Below are 23,869 nucleotides of genomic sequence, written 5' to 3' on the forward strand. Positions count from 1 at the left end.
GTGAGATGTGTGCTGCAAGTAGATAAAGGACCAAACACGACAGCCTCTCAGTATCTGTATTACAAACCATAATGCCCCAAAGTAGAGAGAGAGTAAGAGGGAAACTGTCTGCCATGGAGGCAGGGGGAGGGATGGGATGGAATGGTGGCGGTGCGCTACTAGGGACATTGGTAGTGGAAGATGGGTGCTCGATCATTGTATGACTGAAACTCAAATATGAATTAAAATACTGCCTATTTTCTCCTCTTTTTCTTTTTTCTCCTATTTTCTCCTGTTAGAAATGTCATTCTGCTGGGGTTAGTACTCTTTATATTTCAAGTAATAGAAAAATTCAATAAGAGTTTACAGTTCAAGATCCTATAATTTGTTCAATGACAAGTGTCATTTTCTTAGTAATCTGGGTTTTTAAAAAAAAATGCTGTTATGTAACACATAATTTTCTTGCATAATTTTGGTTTTCATCCATCTAACATTTATCTAATCTTAGATATTCCAAGGCATCTATCACTATCTCTATTATCCTGGTGACAATATAAATTTAACTGGGCAAAAACTATTAGCAAAAGAGTCACAAATGATTATGACAAACTTTGGTAAAGGTAAAGGTAAAAGCCCTCCCGTTGATCGTTGATTTGCTCGAGCGGGCCCAGTAACGTCTCCATTAGAGACTTTGTTGTTACTGTGTCTGGCATATCGAATACTCTCGGTAGCTTGCCGGGCTCTCCGAGAGGGGCGGAGGAATCGAACTCGGGTCGGCTATGTTGGCCGCTTGTAAGGCGAACGCCCTACCCGCTGTGCTATCGTCCAGAAAATCTGAACCCTAGTACTTTTATATCCTATAAAAGAAGTTCTACTAGTTAGCATTTTATCAACTGAAAAGTAGTAAAAAAACACAATGGCAAATCGGGACTCCGCACCAGGCTGTTTTCACCCGGGGCGCTACAGAGGGGGAGGGTGAGAGCACTCCCTGCCCCAAGGGACCCAGCTCTGGCAGCCAACTGCCACTACCCAACCGCTGCCATGCTCTAGGCCGCTTTTCACATGCTAGGGCCAAACCTCACGCATGAATGAAGTCCCTCGGAACCCAGGCAATGCGAAACCTTGTGACCTAAGACTCTGAGCTCAAGGGGACCTGAGAGCATAGATCCTCTGCCTGCTTCCCCCAGTCTCTGGTGACCCAGGGGTCATACCCATAAGCCACTCCCTGCAGCGCCAGATAATCTCCTCATCGGCCACCCTCCAGAACTCATGCTACTTCTTCTGGAAGGGAGCATAAAATGAGGCCCCCATAACCATGCCACCGGACTCCTCGCCTGGCTGTTTTCACTCGGGGAGCCCCAGAGGGGATGGGTGAGAGCCCTCCCGCCCCAAGGAACCCAGCCCTGGCAGCTGACCTCTACTGCTCCAGGCTGCTTTCCAGACCATGGTGGCTGTGTGACACATCATGACACTTCCTACCATTTTCCATAATTAACACACCATATTTGATGGGGTTGAGACATTAGGCAACAAATCACAGAGAAATTTATATATATGTGTGTGTGTGTCTATATGTATGTATACACACACACACACACACACACACACACACACACCCTACCTCTTGGAAAGCCCAGCAAACTACTAAGAGTATCCTGCCCGCACAGGCATAGCCTGGCAAGCTCCCTGTGGCGTATTCGATATGCCAAAACCAGTAACTATAACAGGTCTCATTCCCCTGACCCTGAGAGAGCCTCCAATCATTGGGAAAGACGCGTAAGGAGAGGCTGCTAAAATCTCAGGGCTGGGACTAATAGAGATGTTACTGGTGCCCGCTAGGGTAAAGCGATGAGCAATGGGATGACAGTTATTCAGTCATACCCACAAATATTATCACTAAAGTGTTATAGCAGAATTTTAAGACACCCTGATGTTTATCATTGAGTAAAAATGTGTCAGCAAAAGAAAATTAGAAGGGCCACAGAAAAATAATGACATCAAAAGGAAATAAACTGCTTTCAAAAGACCAAAAGTGATGGCAGTCTGAAGAAACAAGGGGAGCTCAGATGTGATAAATCACCATTACTCATTACTCATCACCACTAGTACTGGATGAGGGACTGCAGTGTAGTAAAGGGCGATGCCTAGATCACCCCCTGACCCCAGAGTACAGGGAAAAGAACATAGAAGGAAAAATTCAAGGGGGACAAGTAATAAGAGGTGGATGGGATAACAGGGCAGGGGTCAAGGGTTTTGGGTACATCAGTGGTACAGAGGAGTGGTATAGCCATATATTCAAAACCACAGAATCAATAACAAAGAAAACAGGAGCTCCAAACCACAACAACCAAACTTAAACATGTGCCTGTCAAAGAGGTAGGCTTGGGGGTAGTGGGGTGTGTGGGAGTCTGGGGACCCTGGGGGGTGGTGGGCTATGTAGGAGTCTGGGGACCCAGGTGGGGGGAAGATGACACTGGTGGTAGGACTGCTGCTTAACCCTAGTAAGTCTGAAACACAACCATGAATAACTTTGTAAATCATGGTATTGTAATAAAGTTATTTTTTAAAAAAGATAAAAAAGATAAGGAACTGAAAAGTCATAGCATTTGGCATGTTTCCCATTTTCACTGCAGTTTCCACAGAATGATATTGGGAAGAGGGGGGCAGGAATTTGTCTCTACCAATCACATAATGGTTTCACGGTTTAATCATAAACTTGATTCCTAGTCCTTGGGTTTGGTACTGTGCTAGCTTCAAAAAGGATATCCAAGATATCCAAGGATATCTTCGAAAAGATATCCAAGAATCCACAGATAAGGAATTAGAAGTCTTTAGGTATCCTTTAATACTTGTTTCTAGAATTTGGGTCATAATCTTGTCCAAATAACAAAATGTTTACTTTTTCATTGTACAGGGGGTAGGGTACTAGCTTGTATGCAGGAGCAGACCGGGGTTTGACCCCTAGTATTCTATTTGGTCCCCTGAGCACCACCAGGTATGGCCCCAAAACCAAAATAAACAAACAAAAAACCCCAAATTCCCTCTTTCATCTCCACTGCTGAATGCAGATGCTATCATTCATTGAATCTCATCAATTGTGTTAAAGTTTAGAAGTCTGTCACCATCTAAGATAACAAAAATAGGATAAAGCTGGTTTTATAAGGAGAATTAATTGCAGTGTTTACATGCTTTTTGATTCTGTCCCCCAAAATAACAAGCCCAACAAAGTAGCACTCCTGGCACCTAAAGCTAAATAAATATTAAAGCATGAATGAAAGCAAATCACAGAATAGAGAGCTAAATGCTTCTGGTGATATATGTATGTTCAACCATGACTAATTTCAGACCAATTATAAAGGAGACTGCAGAGATACCAGATATATTACAACAGAAATACCAAAAGACCTAAACAAACTAGAATTGTTTAAAAAAATTTACATACGGAGAAAAAAACCTAAAACTTAATTTGACAACAGTGATCAAAATCTAAGGTAAACTGCGGCAGTAACTATAATACCCATTTGATAATTAAATGTGTAATTTTTAAAACAGTGGAAAATCCAATTAAAAATTAATTTTTTACAAAATTTTTTTTAGGGGGCAGAGAGAGAGTAAAAGGGGTAGGGCCCTGGTGCTTCCTTATTGTGGTCTCCTGAACAGAGAGCTTGGAATAAGACCTGAGCACAACCGGCTTTGGCCCCAAAACATAAAATTTAATTTTAGTGTACCTTATTTTCTTTTCTTCTTTTTTTGGCTTTTTTGGGTCACACCCGGCGATGCACAGGGATTACTCCTGGCTCTGCACTCAGGAATTACCCCTGATGGTAATATGGGATGCTGGGAATCGAACCCGGGATGGCCGCGTGCAAGGCAAACGCCCTACCCGCTGTGCTATTCTCCAGCCCCTGTTATTTTCTATCATAATGTGTGTGTGGTATGGAGGGACTGGTGGAATGCCAAAATAGGAAACAAAGCCACTACATGAAAGTTTAGAGAATATTCTGAAGAAGTTGATAGTACCTCAAGAATTGAAAGAAAAGTTCAAATATGAAGGAAATTTGTATAAATCTTGCTATATCTACAACAATTGATTTGTTAACATAACCACTCTGGTAATCAAAATCTCAATATAGTATCAGCATATAATCACATTATAATATCAGCATATACTCATTATAGCAAACTTGGAGCCAAAAACAATGAAAAAAAAATCTTGCAGTAATTCCACAGCCAAAATTTAATCACTGGTGGCATTCTGTTGTACTTTTTTATTCCTTTTCCCTAGCCCATGTACAAATGCAAATATTTTAAACAAACCTCAGTTTTCCAATTAAAACATTTCTTAAACTCTAATAGCAACATTCTGTGACATTAAAGACTCTTAAAATTACTATTTTAATTATTTCAAAATATTTAATCTGACAACTTGTATTTATTCTGAAAATTCCTATTCAAAAATCACTATTTTTTCTTGAAAATGACTGATTCCTACAAGTAGGAATATTAAATCAAAAGGCAAAAATATTTTAAAGTTTCAGACATATGCTTCATAATTGTTTTCCAGAACCAAATAATACCATTTAAAATTCTCTATTTTCATATAAAGATGTTCCACTTAAGAAAAAAAACTACTTTCTAATCATATACCATAAATGTAAGAAGTAAAACTAAAATACATTTAAAATGATAGTAAGAGTATCTGAACATAACTCTGAGCAACAAAGATATGGTAAGGTATATCCCAGGCACCCAACCAAGCAAATTTAGTTACGAGCACAAAACCCTATAAAAGAACTACTTAAGATATTGTAATATTTTAACCAGCATACATTTTACATAAATCAAAACAGCACTCTTCATACTCCCACTGAAAGGAATTCTGTTAAGTATTTAGTTCAAGGAATATGTAAGTAGAAATTCTAGGCTGTCTGAAAAATACATTCAAGAGATTAAAATGTAATACTCAGGTCTAATAAGGATTCAAAATAAAGCTACTTAATTGAACTTAATGTAAGAGACATTTTTACAAGGTACTGTACCTGATTAGAACTGGCCTTTTCAAGTCTGTCAATCATAATTTCAAATTGCAAAGGCTTAATTTCCATCTTCCTGTTAAGTCTATTTAATAAGGTCTCATCTTCTGAATCCATATCATAATCTGGCTGCTCATTGTCTAGATTAAAGGCTGGAAAAGAAAAGGAAAAATTCCTGAGGAGAAAATTCCTAAGGAGAAAGTATGGAGTTATATTTATGCTTCATCAAACCCTTAATGCATAGGCCAAAGAGGTACTCCATGAACAACATCTAAAAGTTTGTTTTGAGTTAAGAATATACTTTAAAAAATTAATTCAGGGAACCTAGAACTTACTGAAACAACAAAAGCAAATTTTTAATTTATTTTTTAATAGTGAGACATCATGAGGTACAGTTGCAGACTTACACATTTTTGTGCTGGGTTTCAATTAAACAATGATCAAACACCCATCCCTCCACCAGTGCGCATTTCCCACCACCACGGATCCCAGTACCCCTCCCGCCCCCCAGCCCCCATCCCACCCTGACTCTGTGGCAGGGCATTTCCCTCTCTCTCCACAAAAGCAAATTTTTAAAGTTTAACTTATATAATTTAAAAGTCACTACAATAAAAGCAAAACTTATTTTAAAAGCGAAGATCACAAATATATGCTAAAATATAAAGTAGTGATTATAAAAGCATAAGTATAATGTAGTAGTTGAGGCATAATAAGAAGCTATGGAATAAATTATTAACCTAGAAAAAAGATGAAGTTCAAAGTACACGATGAATACCATTTCATATCAACTCTAGCACCACATATGGTACCCCTAAGAACCACTAACAGTGATCCCTGAGGATAGAGTCAGGAGTAAGCCCTGAGGACTGTTGGATGTAATATTTTCTTTTGTCTTCTTTCCTTTCCCTTCTTTCCTTCCTTCCCTCACTTCCTTCCTACAAATAAAGTTAATGTGTCAAATACTTAACAGAAAGTGTTAAATCAAATGTCAAGCTCTAAGCCCAGGTAATTAAAGAGTGATTCCAATCACCAATAGAGAGGTAAGTTATTTAAAGACTACTGACACAGCAAGATGTACCTATGAAGTGTACAACAAGCATTCTCAGATCAGTTTGACGTTCTTAAAGGTCGTTTAAAAAAGTGATAGGTACAAATGTGTATATTTTGTTAATTTTAGTAAAGCTAGCTATCCTCTAATTGGCAGAAAAAGTAAACACACAGGTAATTAAGAACAAAACAAACAAACCAACCCCTAATTATAAAGACACTTCAAAAACCTAGCTCCTTTTAGTTCATTTGGGGCCCTGAGCACTGCTAGGAGTGGTCCCTGAACAAAGAGCCAGAGTAAGTCCTGAGCACCACTGGGTGTGACCCCCCCAAACCAACCCAACAGACCATTATGGGGGTTAGAGAGGTAGCCCAGTGGGTAGCGTGCTTGCTTTTTACAGGGCCAACCTTGCTTCAACCCCCAGCATCCCATACAGCTTCCTGAGCCCTGCCAGGAGTGCTCCCTGAGAGTGGGGCCGGAACACAACTAGGTGTAGTTCAACCCTTCCACCAGCCCCACTCCCAAATACCATGATGCACCAACAAAACTGAAAATAAGTTATCAGCAAACACATAACCTCAATTGCACTTACTAAAGACAGACAATTTAAATGTTTTATTCATAACACTAACTCGTCACAACTCCCATAAGTGATCATTAAGTATTTATTTCCCAATGAGTCATTTGTAAAAATTTACTGTATCTAACTTATATAATACACACTGAAGTCAGAAAAGTGACAGCTATTGATGGAAACTGTCTCAATTTTATAAGCATGACTATATTTGTGAAATATAATTTTTCTTCTTTGATGTATTGCTTTTTATTCTATAATTACCAACAATTCAAGATTATGCTTTTAAAAAGTCAATTCAGGGCCAGTTAGGTCAAAGGGCTAGCAAGAGTTAAGCAAAAATACTGGATTTCTAAATTCAACTCAAGTCTTCAAAAGTTCAAAAGCGAAGTCTGCATGACCACCTTTATACAACGACATAATCATACTCCCCTCTCTTCCATCCACCTATCTGCTCTATTCTATTATTAATAAAAGCTAGAGCTCTGACTTGTGAGACAAAGGAAGATGCAAGAAAAGCTAAGAAACAGTTTTAAAATTAACAGAAAGAACTCATCACACCAAGGCCTGAAAATTGTTAAATTAGAATGAGGGCAAAGATTTACATTAGCATTACAACTTTTCTTATACTATTATTTCTCTTTGCATTAAAATTTATAAAAGAACAGCACAGATTCCAATATTCTGTTCCTTCCAAAAACCTGCAGTGTTTTTACCCGTATTTCTCTTTATCTCTATATTACATAATCTTCTCAACCAGAAAAAGATACACCCTTCAAATGCAGTGATTAAGTTACTCATACTCATAGAGTCACCCAGGGGATGGAGGGGTGAATATGGTACTGAATAAAAAAAGCACAGCACTCAAAAGGAGAGAGATAACAAAAGGGAATGCCCTGCCACAGTGGTAGAGTGGGATGGGGGGAATGGGGGTGGGAGGGATACTGGGACTGGTGGTGGTGGAGAATGGGCACTGGCGGAAGATGGGTATTCGATCATTGTATAACTGAAACCCAAGCACAAAAATCTGTAAGTCTACAACTGTACCTCATGGTGTTTCACTAATAAAAATTTAAGAAAAAATAAAAGCATGTCTTATATATTTTTTTCTTGCTTTTTGGGTCACACACGGCGATGCACAGGGGTTTACTCCTGGCTCTTCACTCAGGAATCACTCCTGGCAGTGTTCAGGGGACCATATGGAATGCTGGGAATCAAACCCGGGTTGGCCATGTGCAAGGCAAACGCCCTACCCGCTGTGCTATCACTCCAGCCCCAATGATGAGAGTTTTTAAGCTACAAAACAGAATCTTTTATTGATACCCTATGTTCTGAAACTCAGAAACCTTTATTTCTGTTAATAAACATCTCACAAATAGTGTTAAGTTTCACAGTCAACTTAAAACAATTCTTTACTCCTCCCTGCAAAGAGGGAAAAGAAGTGGGGAAAAGGTTGTAACTGTATTTGTGTAGCGAGCTCATCAACAGATGAACAAAGCTAGTAAGGGCAAAAGACTTCTGGGACAAATTTAACTGAGTAGTAAACAGTAAAAACAACAATGAAGGAATAAGAGAGCATTCATGACCACTATGAGAAATTAAAAAGACGTGGAAAGGGAAGCTGATCCCTAAATTTCCTCCACTGACCATGCCCTAAGCTTCCTCCAGTGACATGGTGAGTGCAGAGGTGAGCTGCTATTGCCTTTCAGGAAAATTTGTCTGCTTACTGCTTTCTGAGAGGGAAGCAGCAACTTCGTGTGTACAGTGTATCTACCTCTCTAGAAACCCCTCTTTCATTTCACAAGGAACTGTACTACAGATAGATGAATACATCCTTAAACAATCAAACCATGGGTGGTAAGTGACCTACAAATGATTCCGTGTTTAATGTACACCTGGCTTATAATGGTGAGGGAAGGGTCCTATGGCTAGTTATGGGACAATATTAGCACTCTGATGGTAGGTGTGGTATACCCCTAAAACATAAACATTCACATTATTGTAAACCATTACTTCATGAATGAATTAAAAAAAATAAAAGCAACAGAAAATTAAGAAGTATATTTGACTTAATTTCCTTCTACTTTGAATGTGACCATAAAGATGGCTTCTGGTTAAATAAGACAGAATAAATACATAATTGCTCTGAAATTCCTTCTGACCCCCTCCCTCCCACGCCTTCCCACAAGGCACAAATTCTCAAAAGCAACAAAAATGAGCTAGAAGTACCATAAAAATTTCAGATTTATGAAAGATAACCATGATTATCAGTCAAGAGAACAATGAAATATAAACTGGCTTAGGAGGGAACAATAATCAGGAAAACTTCCTCTCATCTGAGAATTTAAGACTTGAAACCAACAATTACTATCCAAAAGTGGAGAGGAAAATAGGACATTAGGAAGAAAAAAAAAGTTGAAAATAAAATAAACCTTTCACTAAGAAATTACCTAAAAAATATTTTTCTTCCCAAATAGAACTTTTTTTCCCAGAAGAACTGAAGTTCTGTTGGCCAGAGCGACAGTACAGCGGATAGGGTGTTTGCCTTGCACTCGGCCAACCTGGGTTCAATAACTGGCAACCCTTATGGTCCACCAAGCACTGCCAGGAGTTAATTCCTGAGTGCAGAGCCAGGAGTAACCCCTGAACATCGCTGGGTGAGAACCAAAGAGCAAAACAAACAAACAAACAAACAAAAACCCAACAACAACAAAAAACCTTTCAAAGGTCGACCTAGAGAACCTATGGACTCGAGCAAAAGATTCACTGAAGGAACATATAAGTTTTCATACCAAAGGAAAAAAATGGAATCCGTACATTGTACCATAAACTATCACTACCATCACACAATGTCATCCCATCCTCAACTATATAATTATGTGTGTGTGTGGGGAATGTGGGAAGGAGTAAGACTAGTTTCCCACTATGAAAAAAATCAATCAATGCCCTCCCCAAATACCAATCATCAAATAAAAATGATCTCATTTGAATCCATAAATAGTCAAATAATCCAGATATTAGAAGAGCAAAATAAGCAGAAAAAGGAACTCAGAGGACAAAAACAACTCAAATAGTACTATATTAAATACTACATAAAATTTGCATAAATTTATATAAAACTGTTTAATAGAAAGAATTCAACATCAGATTTCTAAGTAGCAATACTAGAAATTAGAAGATATTGGCACAATCCTAAAATTCAAAAGAATTTAGCTCTTTACCCAGCCAAACTAACAAACAAGTCTGTGGCTAAATAAAAGGAATTTCACAAATGCAAATCTAAAAAAAAAAAAAAAAAACCCAACTTCAATGGACATTTCTTAGCAAGTCACTGGGTAGCGTTCTATTAGAAATGAAAGAAACTATGGAATCTTTGAACTGGGGTAAAAAACCCAGAAGAGTAGCAATGAAATTCCAAAGGTGATCAATTATAATTTAGCAAGTCTAAAGGGATCAGTCTGAATATAGCAGCAAAATAGCTTGAGGGAAAAAGAATCACAAAAGAAACATTATCTGTTTGACCATACTGAGAGAATTATATATGTATTGGATAATTTGAAAATCAAGGAAACACATATAGAAAAAAGAAGTAGATACAAAGATAAAGAAACTATTCCATTTGAATGTAAGTCTGATCTAAAGAGCCCAGTGACTTAAACTACCTGCCTTGCAAGCACATGGTTCTGAGTTCAAATCCCCTGTGCCCCATATGTGCCAAGTATGGACCAGGAAGCTGTTGTCTAAGATTAGCATCAGCGGAGTCTGGGATCCCAGTGATTTCTGGCTGCACTGCAGTCAGGAATATATAAGAGCCACAAAATAATGTGCAAATCCTGGTGAGCATATTCAAAGAGAAGCTGAGAGTTTTGCCTTGCACACAGTCGACCCGGCAGACCCTGGTTCGATTCCTGCATCTCTCTCCTAAAGCCCGGCAAGCTACCGAGTATCTCACCCGTACGGCAAAGCCTGGCAAGCTATCCATGATGTATTCGATATACCAAACACAGTAACAAGTCTCACAACAGTCAAGGAAGAGTGACGCTAGTGGGCACTTGTGTGAACACAGCAGAGATTCCTGGCAAGCACCAAAACTGATATACAATCCCTGGCAAACACCACCACTAAAAGATGCTCAAATATCAGAGATAGACAAATGAGATTATCTTAAACTAAGAAGCTTCTGCACCTCAAAAGAAACAGTGACCAAAATACAAGACAGTCTACAGAATGGGAAAGGATGTTCGCCGAATACACGTCCAACAAGGGGTTGATATCAAGGATATACAAAGTACTAGTTGAACTCCACAAGAAGAAAACATCCAACCCCATCAAAAAATGGAGCCATGAAATGAACAGAAACTTTCTCAAAAGAAGAAATCCGAATGGCTAAAAGGCACATGAGAAAATGCTCCACATCATTAATCATCAGGAAGATGCAGATCAAAACAACAATGAGATATCATTTCACACCACAGAGACTGGCCCACATCCAAAAGAACAAAAGCAACCAGTGCTGGCGCGGATATGGTGAGAAAGGGACACTCCTTCACTGCTGGTGGGAATGCCGACTGGTTCAGCCATTTTGGAAAACAGTATGGACGATTCTCAAAAAATTAGAAACTGAGCTCCCACTTGACCCAGCAATACCAATCCTGGGAATATATCCCAGAGAGGCAAAAAAGTATAGTCGAAGTGACATTTGCACTTGTTTGTTCATTGCAGCACTCTTTACAATAGCCAGAATCTGGAAAAAACCTGTGTGCCCGAGAGGACTGGTTAAAGAAACTTTGGTACATCTACACAATGGAGTACTTTGTAGCAATTAGAAAAGATGAAGTCAAAAAATTTACATGCAAGTGGTACTACATGGAAAGTATCATGTTAAGTGAAATGAGTCAGAAAGAGAGGGATAGACATAGAAAGATTGCATTCATCTGGGAAACATAAAGTAACAAAATAGGAGACTAACACCCAAGAATGGCCGAGATTAGTACCAGGAATTTTGCTCCATGGCTTGGAGGCCAGCCACACAAACTAGGGGAAAAGGCAGACTCAGATAGAGAAGGGAGCACCAAATAAAGGGTATTGGGAGGATACTCCCAAGATGGGAGAAGCATGCTGATAGTAGACTATAGACCAAACATGATTGCCACTCAATGTCTCTTTTGCAAACCACAACACCCAAAAGGAGAGAGAGAACAAAGGGGAATGCCCTGCCACAGAGGCGGGGGGGGGGGGGGGGGGGGGGCGGGGGTATGGGCGGATGGGGGGGGGATACTGGGATCCGGATCTGTGGTGGTGGGAAATGGGCACTGGTAGAGGGATGGGTATTTGATCACTGTATAATTGAAACCCAAGCACAAAATTTGTAAGTCTACAACTGTACCTCATGGTGTCTAATTAAAAAAAAAAAGTGGAAGAGAAAGGGCAAACTAGAAAAATATCCCAGAGACCAAATGTGGCCAAAACATTTAGTATCAAGCCCTTCACATAAAAACGAAAAAACTAGGTCTAGATTAGTAATGAAATGGAATTATTTCTAAACAATGGGGGTATAAATGAAAGATAAGATTGCTAGGAAATACAATTTTCAAAATTCCTCTCTGTGCCACAGTCTCTTCTCTTAGCTATCTCTGCAAATTCATCACCAATCAACAAAGAAAATAAACAGTATGGTATCATAGTGAGATACTCCTTGAAATGGTCTTAAGGAGGTGAGTCAATAGCAAAAAATTTACTTAAAAATTGAAATTTTTATGAACAAAAAAAAAATCAACAAAAGCTATTCACTTTAAGATTTGAATGGGCCACTATAAATCTATTTATATTACTATTATTATAAAACCATAGACATTTCTGTTATAAGACTGCCTTTTAAAAGTCCTTCATAGTGCTCACTTCGGCAACATAAGGTCTGAGCCAGGGGTGGGGGCGGCAGGGACCTCATGGGAAGCGGGGCGTTCCAGGTCCGTCCTCCACGCCCTACCGAGGTCACCAGTTGCCCCCCACGAGCGGCTCTCAGGCACGGCCACGGCCCCGGAAGCACAAGGACTTAGCACAGAAACCCAGCCGCTTGGAGCAGAAAAGCAAATGGACTATGTGTTTGTTAAACCGCGCCAGCATGCCTGCCCGGAGGGGAAAGGGTGTTGCCCCATTCGCCCTGGCCTCTCTGGAAAGAAAGATGGCGGCCGCACGGGAGCCACGACTCCAGAGCACAGAAACCAATCTCTTAATTATCTAACTTTTAGTAGAAATACTTCCAGGGTTAATAAGTAAAATAGCAGAAATCCAAAACCGCACGGCCGCTATTGCGGCCGTGCGACATCATTTAATTCTTAAAACCCAGCTGTAGAAAGCAAACCATTTCACAATGCTCTTTCAGCATGTCTGATTTGGGGGGGGGGGTCGTAAACTCTAAATAATAATGGTGCATCTTTTATCGAAACAATGAATCTAGTCAAAGTAGATAGAGTGTTAACTAGAACTCATCTGCCTCACAGGAATTGGGAGGGGTGGGAGGTGGGGTCTATTGGGGTTCGCGGTTAAAAATAAGTATTGGTAAAGGGAAATGTATTTGATATTTACATGACTGAGACCTAAACCTGAAAGCTCTGTAACTTTTCCCACAGTGATTCAATAAATAAATAAATTATAAAAAAAATTTTTAAAAAAGTCCTTCATAGTGCTCACTTCGGCAACATAAATACCAAAATGTCCTTCGTATGCAAAACTATGCACAAAAAGTAAAAGTTTTATGGAAAATAATCTATGCAATTTGTTATCAGATCCCAATAACGTTTTATTAGGTGGCCACAAAAGTCACTCTGAAAGGCTGGCTACTTACTACCTCAAGGGACACTAAAAATACATAAAAGAGAAAAGAATTGCTGGCCCAGGCATGTTGAGGCAAGGATTATACCAGCGCTCCAAGAAAAACACCTGCCACTAGCTAAGAGCTACGCTAAAGCTGTGCTATGATGGGCTGTGTAGGTATCTCTGGGAACAGACCTCAGGTGCAGGAACTCATTTAAAATATTCTTATTATAAGCTGACGTGGTCTTGTGTGTGGATCAGTAAAGATAAAGAAAGACTTTGCTTTTCCCTATTGAAGATTTTAATTATTTTCTCTGTATTTCAGACCCCTCAGGCAAGGACAAACAAAAAACAGAACAACAAAGACAAAATAACACTTCCCATTTTCCATGTACTATTGACACCATTTCCACCTCCACCCATAATGGCTGAGATAGCAGATATTATAGAAATAGAAGCCATGTTTGAGACGATACAAACAAACCAGTATTTTGAGGATTAAAGAAATCATTTTATCTAGTCACCCATTAAATGTTAAGAAGAATCTGAATGAGGGGTTTGGGAAACCACTCAAGGAGTTGGGCCTTTCACATGTGGGAATCCCAGGGCAGATTCCTGGGACTGGATGTTCCCTGAGCAAAGCAAGTAGCAAGCCCGGAGCACTGCCGGCAGTGGCTCCCAAACCTTACTGATACAAACTTATTTGTCAAACTGACAGAGAGGAATATGAGATAGTGTTTATACCCTAACAATCTGTAAGTACTAAAATAAGAGAAACAAATATAAAAGCACAACAGACTTTTACATATCGGCATTTACATAATCACATAAACATTATCATTACTGTTCATAACCAATTTGTATCTAAAGGTCTGGGCAAAGTCAAGAGACTCAGTCTCCAATTTTCTTTTAATTTTTGCAGTGCTGGGGATCGAACCCAAGGGTCTCCAGGCAAGTGGTCACAATTGAGGTAGATCCCAGTCTCCATTTCTATATTTCTTTGTATTTTGAGCCACATCCAACAAATGCTCAGAGGTCACTCCTGGCTCTGCACTAGAGAATTACTCTTGTTGGTGCTCAGGAAACTGTATGGGATGCAAGGCATAGAACCTGGGCCACGCACGCAAGGCAAATACCCTACTGCTGTACTACCATTCTGGTGCCTCCATTCCTACACATACACATGAAATTAGTCTCAAGCATTTGCTTTATGCGATGTGCTGTTGAGAACAGCTTAATTTTCCCTCCAAAGGTGGGGATTGGGGGGGGAGGGGAGGTGGCAGAGGAGGAAGGAATTTTAGCAACAATCCCTCAGGTTTATTCTTCCTAGTCCCCAGCAGTAAGTCTCTAGCAAAGAAATACAAAGAATTACCATTATACCGAGAGAGAGAGAGAGAGAGAGAGAGAGAGAGAGAGAGAGAGAGAGAGAATAACCAGAAAATTCTAATTACTCAAGCACATGTGGTGCCTGGGCACATGTGTTGCCTGCATCTCCCCTCTTGAGATGTGTCCTTTTATGCTTTCATATCTAATGCTGGGGTATATGTAGGGGCTTTCTTCACGGTCGGAGAAGCCCATGCTCTCTCTTGAACGCAATGCTGTCTCTCATACTCTCCACTCTCTCCCACTTTCCCTTTCCTCCTTCCCTTCAAAAACCCTCTAAATAAAATCTTTTTACTTCAAAAAACAAATAAACAAAAACATTCATGAACATATCCATGAAAAATACTCCTAAAAACCAAAGATCTAAAAATTTACAAGCGATTTATAAACTGCAGCAAATATTCTACTAGCAGGATCAACAAAGTTGTCTACAATAAAGGCATATGAATGACCCCCATTATGTCTGGATGTTTTGTTCAGAAAAAAAAATTATTAAGGATTGGAGCTGTAGTACAGTGGGTAGGACCTCTGCCTTGAATACACTGACCCAGGTTTGATCCCTATGACCCCCTAGGGTCCCCAGACCCCACCAGGAGTGATCTCTGAGCACAAAGCCAGGAGTAAGCCCTGAACATCACCAGATGAGGCTCCAAAGCACCACAAAGGAACAAAAATCATTAATAGGAAGATTTATCAGAGAAATCTATATAGTAGTCACTAGTACCCTTTCAAAAACCTGCAGAAGGATAAGAGAGTGCTTTAGCACGGAGACCCTGGACCTCTGCGGTTCTTCTTTTCGCCTTGAGTACAACAATAGGCATCCATGAAAAATTGAGTAAAATTAGAGCCACAGGCACAGATGATACCACATCTAGTAATAATCTGGTCTGTACAAAGACCCTCGTAAGGAAAGCAGTAACACATGATACCTATCAATGGCACTAGTCATACTACACGCTGGCCCTGAGTCACAAGAGGAGAAAGTAGTTCCTGAAAAAGAAAATCTAAACAAACCATCTACAATTCAAAAGAAATATTAAAAAAAAATTTCCCTCACCCTAAAGGCAGAATTCCTCTCTCCTGAGCAGGAAACTTAGTTCTGAGAACACAGCTGACCAGTATGGCCACATACAAAAGCAGCATCCGTGGTCAAGGGCAAGCAGTGTGGAGTCCATCTAAATAAGAGCAAGGCCTGGAGAGAAGCAAACTTCCTCCTGTCTTGGCTCATTTAAAGAAAAAAAAAAGACCACACACACACACACACACACACACACACACACACGAAACCAATAGACAGAAGTAACATTTGACATTTATTTTATTTTTCCTTTTTATAAATTTATTTATTGAATCACTGTGAGAGCAGTTACAAAGCTTTCGGGTTTAAGTCTCGGTCATATATAGATGAAACACCCGTCCCTTCACCTGTGCCCATTCTCCACCACCAAAAACCCCAGTATACTCCCCATCCCACACCCTCCCCCTACCTGTGGGGCAGATGATGTCCACATTACTCTCTACTTTGATTACATTCAATATTTCGACACCATACCCACCATTATTATTTGGGATTTTACCCCAACACTCAGATCTGCCAAAAAGGCAACTACAGGCAATTTGTTTTCAACTGCTGATTATGAATAACGTGATGTCACGCGACCACAGCAGTGGCTACATGATTTTGGAATTCCGAAATTTTAACAATTAAATCTGGAAGAATTTCTGTTAAAACCTGCTGGGTTCCAAGATTTGTTCCTGAGTCTCTGGGATCATGGCCATTAAGCAGCTTGATCAGTAACCAGAGAGGTCGTTTGTGGGCAGCAACATGGGGTCTCATTGGGGCAGGGAGGAAAGGGCCGACTCCACCCCCATCCTGTGAGGCCCAGCTTTGACACTTAAAAATTTTTAAGTATCCCTCCCACCCCCCAACCCCCTTTCCCACCCTGCCTCTGTGGCAGGGCATTCCCTTTTGTTCTCTCTCTCCTACTGGGTGTTGTGGTTTGCAAAAGAGGCAATGGGTGACAATCATGTTTGGTCTATAGTCCACTTTCAGCATGCTTCTCCCATCCTGGGAGGATCCTCCCAACACCCTTTATTTGGTGCTCCCTTCTCTGCCTGAGCTCCCTTTCCCCCTAGCATATGTGGCTGGCTTCCAAGCCATGGAGTAAAATTCCTGGTACTAATCTCGGCCATTCTGGGCACTGGTGGAGGGATGGGTATTTGAACATTGTATAATTGAAACCCAAGCACAAAAATTTGTAAGTCTACAACTGTACCTCATGGTGTCTCACTAATAAAAATTAAAAAAAAAATTAAATAAATTTTTAAGAACTACATCCAGAGGTCTAAAGTATGCTAACAATAAGACAGAATAATAATAAAAGAAAAATCTAAAAATAAAAGGAGATAAGCAATGAAAGGAAAGAATGGGAGTAAAAGCTTCCTGAGTGTTAAAATGTTTTAATCTAATCTTTAAAATGTTTAAACCAAAAGAAAAACAGGATAGATAATGTCACAGTGGGAGATCCAGAATCCAATTAGCTTTACCTAATTTGTATAGCAGCTATACTCAAAAATCTTCAAAATTAATAGTTCCTAAGGATAGTAACAGAACAGAGCCCAGATGTCCAATTAAAATCAGATAATATCCTTTATGTTGGTAGAAAAAGACCACTTGTGGAAAAACCACATAACTAGTACAGTTACTCAAACGATATTTAACAAAGTAAAACTAAAATTTGGATACTTCTCATTTCTAGTTTTGCTCCTATAAGCATTTTTAACTCTTAAATTTCTCTTCTGTCAATTTTTTTTAGTATGTTACTACTAAAGATGTATTTTCAAAGAGAATATGTTAATATATAATTTACAGAATTTAGAGCTGGGAATATCTTATCTTACATACCAAAAAACTGATACGTAAGGTCATTAACCTTGGTAAGTTAGAACACAGGTTTCAGAATTTTGAGTCAGAGGTTAGTACTTTCCAAACATGCCACACATAATAAATAAAACTACCATTAATGGCAGGAATGAAAAAAATTCATTGAATAATAAAGGAAGCAAAAGTACATATAAAATCAAATTACTGGTTTTGTTCAAGTATGGAATTAAATGTTCGGGCTTCTAAATTAAATTTAGTACCTCATGATAATTATAAGATTTGCAAATGAAATAATCATCAATTGATAAAAATGAATATAACTAGTACATCAGACACCCAAGACTTTGTTAATAAAAATATTCACCAGGGATCAAACTCATTCTTCATTTGCCTGGCAGATGCTTTTATTTTTGGTGGGGGAGGGGGGCTCCCAAGCAGCATTCACAGGGCCAGGGGCCACTAATGGAAATGAATACTCACCAACCATGCCGGATGGCTGAATGCTAGCACTAGAGAATATGGCACTGCTTGGGCCCTACACTCCCGGTAGGCTTGGGGAGCAGGAGTAGAGGGGTATGTTGGCCAGAATTAGATATAACCATGGGACCCTATGCAGAGCTTATAGCCCTAATGGTTCTATCTCTCTATCCCAAAGGAGGCACTTTTGAGAGCCATTCCCAGGGCTTCTTCATGTATCTTATATGGTCTAAATAGCTTACTTCTGAGCACTTCAGAAAAAAATTGACTACAGGCAACTAAAGAGGCACAAGTTTACCAGTCATGAAAGTCTTAACAACTGCATTAAGCCATTTACTTTAAAACTCTTCTCCACCCCTTCCTTCCTACTTATCATTTGCTTTTTCATAACTTTTTTGACACAACTTTCTGAAATTATAATCACTAATCCAAAGAACTGATAATAATCAACAATGCCTGCAATTCATTACAAACTGCAATAGGCTCCCTTCTAACTCAGTATAGACATCAATAGCATGAAGTCTAAAGAAAGTGAATACAAGGACATTCCAGAGAGAGTAGCAGGAGCAAGGACAGAGACTACGCTAAACACAGAAATCGTCAACAGTAAACTGGCATAGAAAGTAATGCAATCCAAATTCATCTTCAACTCCAACAAAACCTCAGAACTATGTATTCACAAAAGTTGTGAGCATGTGCAGTTCTTAAAACAGAATCAAATGGCTTTGTAAGGATCAGCAATGTTATTACTGTGTATCTTAATTTCTGTTAAAGAGAATCTATATAAACTCAAGCAGATCCAAACAAGGTAGGCATATAAATTAGGAAAGAGTTCTGTCACTGTCACTGTCCCGTTGTTCACTGATTTGCTCGAGCGGGCCCAGTAACATTGTGAGACCTGTTATTGTGTTTGGCATATCGAATACGTCACGGGTAGCTTGCCAGGCTTTGCCGTGTGGGGGAGATACTCTCGGTAGCTTGCTCTCTGAGAGGGGCAGAGGAGTTGAACTCAGGTCGGCCATGTTGGCCGCGTGCAAGGCAAACACCCTACCTGCTGTGATATTGCTCCAGCCTAGGAAAGAGTTTAAACAAAATATCTTCCTGAGATCCTAATAGGTCCAGAAATTTTGACAAAGGCTCAAAACTTTCCTTGATATCAAGGAAGATCATCAAGCCTTTACAGTGGTGTTTCTCAAAGACTGGCATTATCGTTGAAATGGCTTGTTAAAACACATCACTGAGCTTGATCACAGTTCTGACACGGCAGATCTGGAATGAAGTTCAGAGAGGCTGAATGATATTTGAGGACCTCTGAGTTAAACCCCATCATTGCTCTTAAAATATAAATTTTGTGATGCTCAAGTTTCACATAATTTTCAAAAATAGCTAAAGACAATCTCAAAATTCAAAAGCAACACAGCAGCAGCTCCCTCTGTTTGGAACTCTCCAAGGTCCTGACCTACTCTCCAAGCCTGGTAGTTTTCAATCCTTCTACCAAAAGATCATGTTCATTATATTTACATTCTCCCTCAAAAAGTACAACCACAGGAATAATCCCTAAGAGCAGAGAAAGAAATAACCCCTGAGTACCTCAGCGTGGCCTCAAAACAAAAACAAAAACTGCAGAAGAGAACAAAGTCATGTTTCTGTGAGACTATAACGTGACCCAAGTCAGACTGTTTAAAAGGTTTATCCCCTATAGCACGGGTAGCACTGTCATCCCATTGTTCATTAATTTGCTAGAGCGGGTACCAGTAATGTCTCCATTGTGAGACTTGTTGTTACTGTTTTTGGCATATCGAATATGCTACAAGGAGCTTGCTACACTCTGTCATGCGGGCGGGATACTCTCGGTAGCTTGCCGGGCTCTCCGAGAGGGACGGAGGAATCGAACCCGGGTCAGCCGCGTGCAAGGCAACACCCTACCTGCTGTGCTATCTCTCCATCTCACTATTATCAAATCTATTTGGTCGTTTGTTGAGCAGACATTCCTCTCTTATACTGGCCAAAACTCAGGGTGATGATGACAGCTATGAAGAACAAATCAAGAAAATTAGTTAAGTGGACTCTGAATTTTTCAGGTGGAGATAACCATCATCAGGGAAGGAATAGTCTAATAATTTTTTTTTAAGAAAGCAAAATGTGTAACTGTAGCACTGTCCGCCCGTTGTTCATTGATTTGCTCGAGCGAGCACCAGTAACAAGTCCACTATGAGACTTGTTGTTACTGTTTTTGGCATATCGAATACACCACGGGGAGCTTGCCAGGCTCTGCCATGCAGGTGAGATACTCTCGGTAGCTTGCTGGGCTCTCTGAGAGGGATAGAGGAATAGAACCTGGGTTGGCCATGTGCAAGGCAAATGCCTTACCTGCTGTGCATTCCCTCTAATTATGCTTTTTTTAATTATGTTTTTTCTTAATTTGCTCTTTTGCACTGTTTTTTCCTTCATTTGTTTCTTAACACTTCAAATAGAAAACTAAATGAAGAACAGTAACAGTTAAGCATACTGAAATGCTAACAGCTCCTAAAAACAAAAAATACTCATTCATAATAAACCCTAAATTTAAATCAGATTAATAGAAATCAGAGTAAAGACTGGTAGTATTTTTTCTTCTGAGTTGTAAGGGTTTTGGGTTTTCTTTCTTTCTTTCTTTTTTTTTAAGATGCTTTATCATATTTTTCTTCCCCATTTCCTTCAAAGCTCCTGTTTCAATGAACCACAGTCACACTTGCCTGGTTATGGTGCTCTCACACTTGGCTGTGGTCCCCACTGGGAGTTATCACATGATACTGACTTCAGGTGCTCATCACGGGTCCCACTCCTGCTCGAGCACACTTTGCTCTACCTGGAAATCACTGCTGTGGCACTTGTGGAGTCTAAAACAGCATAGCTGGCAGGACTGTGCCTGATGCATATGAGAGGCATTAGGGATAAAACATAAAGCCTTATGTTTGCAAGACAAATTGCTTTAGTCATTAAGCTATCACCAGGGTCCAACTGTAAGGTCTTTATCTTTCAGCCTCCACCCAGTATCAATTTCTTTCACCAACACTCATCTACTCTTTGGATCTGCACCCTCATTGCTAACCTCAGTTCTGAGGTCAAAGCCCAGGGTTTTTCTCACATGCAGGTTTGTCTGCTCTCTTGTTTTGTCTCTTTATATCACACAACGGAGTGAGATAATCAGGTATTATCTTTCTCCTTCTAGTACTAGGAATTTGTGTGTGTGCAATGCCAGGGACTGAACCCAGGCCTTATACTTGCAAACCATACATTCTACCTTTGAATTAAAACCCTGGTCCCTGATATTGGGTTTAACAATCACCCATCAATACTGGCATCTTAGTTTTCACACAGTTATCATAGTAATGCCAAGTATTACTCTACTGAACATATATAAAACTCCAAGGACCACATGCCTTGTACTCAAACTTTTTCCTCTCTACTCCAGAGTGCCCAAATACATTTCCCCAAACACATGGCATTATTTTAACATTTTCTGAGTTCCTCTTTTTCCCAGATTAGTAGCTATATACTCACTGATCTACCATTTCATCCTTAGTGTATACAGGAAGTTGTACCCAAGGACAGGACTGCACAATTTTAGGAGAGGAAGGTCTTAAAACTAGCTATATCAGTAGGGCTGCCTTAGAGTCTAGCCTTTGTCACTGAGTCCCTGTTATCACCGCTCCAATTAATCATCACGCAATAAAGTTGGATTCACTTGGAATGTGAATGTGTTCTCCATAAACGTAGCACCATAAATGTGACACATTTCTGTGCTCCTGGCGTTATTTTTTCTAGCATTTATTTAAAAAGGTGTTTCTTTTTTCCAGAATTTATACTCAATTTAAAAAAAAATTTTTTTTGAGGGGAAGCTAGTCTACCCTGGTTTAGGGGAGTGGTCATGGGGGACCACACACAGTGCCAAGGATTGACTCCAGGTTAGTCAATCTTAACACAGCAAGTTAAGCCCTAACCATTGTACTATCCCCCCAGTATTCCCTTTCAAATTTTTTTTTTCAATTTTAGGTACTGTGATTTATAATATTCAACTCCACCCCGATGCTAAGCTCAGTTCTGTTAGCCAGTTATCAGGTTCTGTGGTCTTTAGTCATTTCTTATTCCTTTACTATGTTCCTTTATATCCTACACGAGACACATTTATTCTGTATCTGTCCCTCTCCCTTAGACTGACTTCAATCAGGAGGATTCTCTCTAGACCTATTTATGGAAAGGCAAATTGCATGATTCCGTCTTTTCTTAGAGCCAAGTAGTATTTCACTGTGTGTGTATATATATATATATATATATATATATATATATATATAACAGTTTCTCTATCATCTGTTCTTGGATATTATTGTTGTTTCCAGATTTTGGCTATCGTGAACAATTGTACTGGAGCAAACATCACTGTATCACTGTCATCCCATTGTTTGATTCACTCAAGCGGGTGTCAGAATGTCTCTATTCAGTATGACCCAGCCCTGAGACTTTAGCAGCCTCTCCTTACTCGTCTTTCCCAATGACTGGAGACTCTTTCAGGGTCAGGGAAATGAGACCTGTTATAGTTACTGGTTTTGGCATATTGAATATGCCACGGGGAGCTTGTCAGGCTCTGTCTGTGAGGTCAGGATACTCTCAGTAGCTTGCCAGGCTCTCCAAGAGTCATGTGTGTATGTGTGTATATATATACACATACACACACACACACACACACACACACACACACACATATGATTTGTTGCCTACTGCCTGAACTCCATCAAACATGGTGTGGCAATTATCAAAAAGTGGGCTGCTGGGGCTGGGTCCCTTGGGATGGAGAGGGCTCTCGCCCGCCCCCCTCTGTGAAAACGGCCTGGCGCAGAGTCCCAAACATAGGCATGCAAATGTCTTTTCTGAAAGTTTTTGGGCCCGTAAATTAGATGCCAAGAAGTGGAATCACTGATTATAGGAAACTCAATTCTTAGGGTTTTTTCCCCTTCTTCTTCTTCTGATTTCTGGGTCACACCCAGCAGTCCTCAGAGCTTACTCCTGACTCTACTTTCAGGAATCATTCCTGGTTAAGGCTATGTAGAACCCTTATGTGGTGTCTGGGATCAAAACTATGTCAAATTCATGAAAGTTGGAGCCTTACTCTACTACTTCAATGGCCCCTCAACACATAGTTTTTTAACAAGTGCCAACCAATATTGTTTTCCTAAAAGGACAAATCAGTAAACATTCCCAGCAATAGTAGACGAAAATTCCTTTTCCCATCACCCACACAAACACCATTTCTGTTCTTTTTGATGTGTGGCAATCTCACAGGTGTGGTATGTGGTGATAACTCATTGATTTTTATTTACATTTTCCTGATAAATAATGCATAACATTTTTCCATATATATACCTATAACCAGTTGTATATATACTTTGAGGAAGTTTCTATTTATCTTTCCCCCCCTTTTTGGTGGTTTGCTTTTTTCCCTAAGTTTTACAAGTGATATCTTGGATATAATAACCTCTTGTCAGATGAGACTGGGGTAAGTATTTTCTCCAAGTCTGTAGGATATCTTTTTACTCTGGTCATCAGTTTTTCTGCAGTGCAGAAGTTTTTTGATTTGATGCAGTCCCATTTGTATATCTTTGTTTCCATTTACTGGCCAATAGCACTGGCAATTCTTAAGA

General features: G+C 39.7%; 1 protein-coding gene across 3 annotated transcripts in view; it reads right to left on the reverse strand.

Annotated features, from left to right (window-relative positions):
- Positions 1 to 23,869, reverse strand: part of EPC2 (enhancer of polycomb homolog 2) — a 101,409-nt gene that overhangs the window by 35,649 nt on the left and 41,891 nt on the right. For all 3 annotated transcript variants that reach the window (XM_056117612.1, XM_056117613.1, XM_056117611.1), the window contains exon 3: positions 5,019 to 5,164. In XM_056117612.1, coding sequence (XP_055973587.1) covers positions 5,019 to 5,164 — 146 coding nt within the window. The remainder of the gene's footprint in view (positions 1 to 5,018; positions 5,165 to 23,869) is intronic.

Source organism: Sorex fumeus, unplaced genomic scaffold, assembly GCF_029834395.1.
Source record: "Sorex fumeus unplaced genomic scaffold, SorFum_2.1 ptg000035l, whole genome shotgun sequence".
NCBI lineage: Eukaryota > Metazoa > Chordata > Mammalia > Eulipotyphla > Soricidae > Sorex > Sorex fumeus.